At 35.2% G+C, this 3,568-nt stretch overlaps 1 protein-coding gene across 1 annotated transcript; it reads right to left on the bottom strand.

Moving 5' to 3' along the window:
* Positions 1-1,120: 1,120 nt before the first annotated feature.
* Positions 1,121-2,074, bottom strand: LOC134377287 (olfactory receptor 51V1-like). The gene has a single exon (XM_063095933.1). It carries the CDS (start codon positions 2,063-2,065, stop codon positions 1,121-1,123), a length of 945 nt encoding a protein of 314 aa, XP_062952003.1. The 5' UTR covers positions 2,066-2,074.
* Between the last annotated feature and the right edge of the window lie 1,494 nt (positions 2,075-3,568).

Here is a 3,568-nt window from a genome sequence, read left to right as displayed (position 1 = left end):
TACCATTTATGATTCATTTTGGTAATTTTTCTACTTTAGGTTATCATACAAATGTTTTATAATGGTTGGATAACTATTTAAAGACTTTATGTTAAAATTAATTACAGAATGAAAGCAGCTTATGTGTGATTTGAAACTAACTAAAACAGAGACTATATCCAAATCCCATCGCCTATTAATTCATAAAAATTTGACATATAATATAATATTGGTGTGTTTCAAAAATTCATTTATATAATAGAAAATAATATCTACCTCAGAGTTTAGATGGAGCAATTAAGTTAGAAACAGATTAACATTACTTGGTAATAGTAATAATAAGACTTTTTTTTTTTAACTGTGGCAAAGGTATGTAAATGAGACAAGGCAAATAAAAGTATGAACTCAAGGTTAACATTTTCAAATGATTTAAATAGTAGTTGCTATTGGTGTTATTATGCAAAAAAACAAACTAATCGCATAAGTCTATTTCTGTCTACCATGGCAATTGCTGGTTGTATACATATCCAGCTCAATCACTGTTCATAAGGTTGGAATGGGGGGAAAATGTTGGACTGGTGGACAACGTAGCATCAAGTTAACTTCCTGTGTTCTTTGTATCACTACTTTTTAAATGACGCAAAAAGTCCAATTTCCTCATGGTGCCTATTCAGTTACATGGCCATGTGGATAAACTGGGTAGCAGAGGCCATGATTAACAATACATGAGAATGCTGCATAGAGCAATAACACTATACTAAGATAATGGTTGACCTTTTAGTGATTACTTGAAGGATATTAGTCAGCAAAATTTATCTTTTCATAATCGTCATCCAACTAACACCCTCACTCAACTAGTCATAATATAGTATAGATTTTACTAGCTAATCTGCCTCATATATTGATATGATTGTCGGCCCATGGACTATCCATTTTCTGAATTGTAAAATTGGTCACAATATTACACAAGTCGATTTTACCAAGGCATAATGGTTGTTGGAAAATGGAGAGGAAGATATTTGTAACATATAAACCATTATAAAATAAAAAGGTGTTAGATCTGTTTTTTATTACTTACTTATTGCACTTTTTAAAATTCCACTTGTTGACATTTAAATACATCCACATTTGATCTCAAGACTCAGGCTCTTTTGCAGTAGAACAATCTCTGGACTCTCTTTCGTATCTGTTGGGTCTTGATACTATAAATAATGGGGTTCATCAAGGGTGGAAAAAGGATATAAATGTTGCCCATGAGGACATGAACCACTGGTGAGAGATGTTTCCCAAATCGATGCACCATGGTCAGACCAATGATTGGGATGTAGAAAACCAAAACAGCAGAGATGTGAGATACACAGGTTTGCAAGGACTTGCGCCGCTCCTCCTGGGATGCAATGGCTAAGACAGTATGCAAGATCATGATATAGGAGATAAGTATGAGCACTGCATCCAACAGCAGGTTGCTGATTACCAGGGCCAGACCATAGATGCTGTTGAAGCGGATATCCGAACAGGCCATTCGAATTAAATCTTGGTGCAGGCAGAAAGAGTGAGAAAGGATGTGAGGACGGCAATAGTTTAAGAACTTCAGACGAATGATGACTGGAGGTATGAGCAAAGAACTTCTACATAAGATTGTCACCCCAATTTTCAAGATTTTGTCATTAGTTAGGATGGAGGAATAGCGTAGTGGGTTGCAAATGGCAATGTAGCGGTCAAAAGCCATAGTGAGGAGGACAGAGGACTCCATGAAGGACAGACCATGGATGAAATAGGACTGGGCAATGCACAAATCCAGGCTGATCTCTTGAATGAGCCCCCACAGGATCCCCAGCACTGTGGGCATGGTGGACAGCCCCATGCACAGGTCAGTGAGGGCCAGCATGGCCAGGAAGTAGAACATGGGCTGGTGCAGGCTCTGCTCGGTCCGGATCACGTGGAGCACCATGCAGTTTCCCAGGAAGACCATGGCATAGATGGAGGAGAAAGGGATGGAGAGCCAGAGATAGTCAACTTCGAGGCCAGGAAAGCCAGTAAGAATAAAACTGGAACTACTGAAGTTGGAGATAAAGATAGAAGACATTAATAGAGAATTAAGAGTATTTTGAGAAAGATATCATAAATCACACAGGTTTGTGATTCCCTAATTTCTAGCAATGTTAATCAGGTTTTGTGAATAAAATAAAATATAACACAATTTCCATAAATGTAATAATCTCAGAAAATAGAGATCTGATATTTTATGTTAGGGCAAAAACCTGTTGCATAGACATGGAATTTCCAGTGCCTGTGACTGGGGATCTTGGAAGATTAGGGACTTTTATGCAAAAACAACAATGTCAATGGGCATGTGGGATTTATATTAATGGTTAGACCTCTGGGAGTCTCTATTCATTCCTAAAGGAAGACTATGTGTGATCACAGATGTATACAATTCGCTGCCGTGGTTGGCATCACCCTCGGGAGAATGTTAAATGCACAGGTAATTTTTCTCTTTGCTGCTGCAGCTGTTCCTTTTACTTCCCCTTAAGTGTCATAAGATCCCAAAGGAAAAGGACTATTTAAAGTAGCCTAGCTTTGTAGAAGATAAAGATTAGCCAAGAAAAACTAAACAAAGTACAGTAGGAATTTTTTAGCACATTGCATAGTGTTTAGCTCCTCTCTAAATTATCTACCTATTGACATTTTTAAATTTTACTTTATTTTTCTTCTTTATTTCTCTCTTTCTCTCTTTCTTTCTCTCTTTGTTACAAATGGAACATAATTGAATGTATATACCTGTGAGGTACAGTGCTGAATATCATTACCTATGTGCAATATGTGATTCTCAAATCAGAATAATTAGTTTATTCAACCTTATGTGTTGTAATCATTTTTTGTGGCCCTTTACCAATTTCTCTATTTTTATGTACCTCTTTATTCTGTATGAGATTACTTCCTCTCTGAACTTCACAGTATTATTTCCTCATATACCATTTATATATTAGATAACATAATTAGCATGTAATTTAAACCAGGAAATCCTAAAAAATTTTTTGATGGTATTTATTTCATTTAAGACTATGTCAGCTATTCACAGGTAGAATAAAATCAATCGATTAAGCATATCACATTTTTTTGTTATAACAAAATAATCCTAGCCTCCTATAGATCTATATCCGCTACTGAATACTTTCAGCACATCTCTCATATTCAGTACATAAAGCACCATGACAGGAGTTTCTTTGGTTAAAAGAGTCTATGAATTATTAGAGCTTATAGGAATAATTTTAGGATTTCAGAGTGCAATTGGGTTCTATAGAAGTTTACCACTATGATTTGTATATTTGGGTAATTGAAAACTATTTCTACTTTTAGAAGGAATGCAATTCTTACAAATATAATAAAAATATTTAAATCATATGAAAAAGTAGGCATTATCCTCAGAGTACAACTGAATACCTGAACCACTGCTTTGGGAGATGGGAATTTACTAATATAATAAAGATAAAAGGACCTTGAATTAAAATTATATTCAAAGTGTGCTACTTTTACTTGATTAAGAATTCAGTCAAAATAAACATCAAGGACTAATGAGATTAGTTTT

Source organism: Cynocephalus volans, chromosome 4 (assembly GCF_027409185.1).
Source record: "Cynocephalus volans isolate mCynVol1 chromosome 4, mCynVol1.pri, whole genome shotgun sequence".
In the NCBI taxonomy this organism is placed as follows: Eukaryota; Metazoa; Chordata; class Mammalia; order Dermoptera; family Cynocephalidae; genus Cynocephalus; species Cynocephalus volans.
The sequence above is the reverse complement of the archived record's forward strand: the minus strand, read 5'-3'. Positions and strand labels throughout refer to the sequence as shown.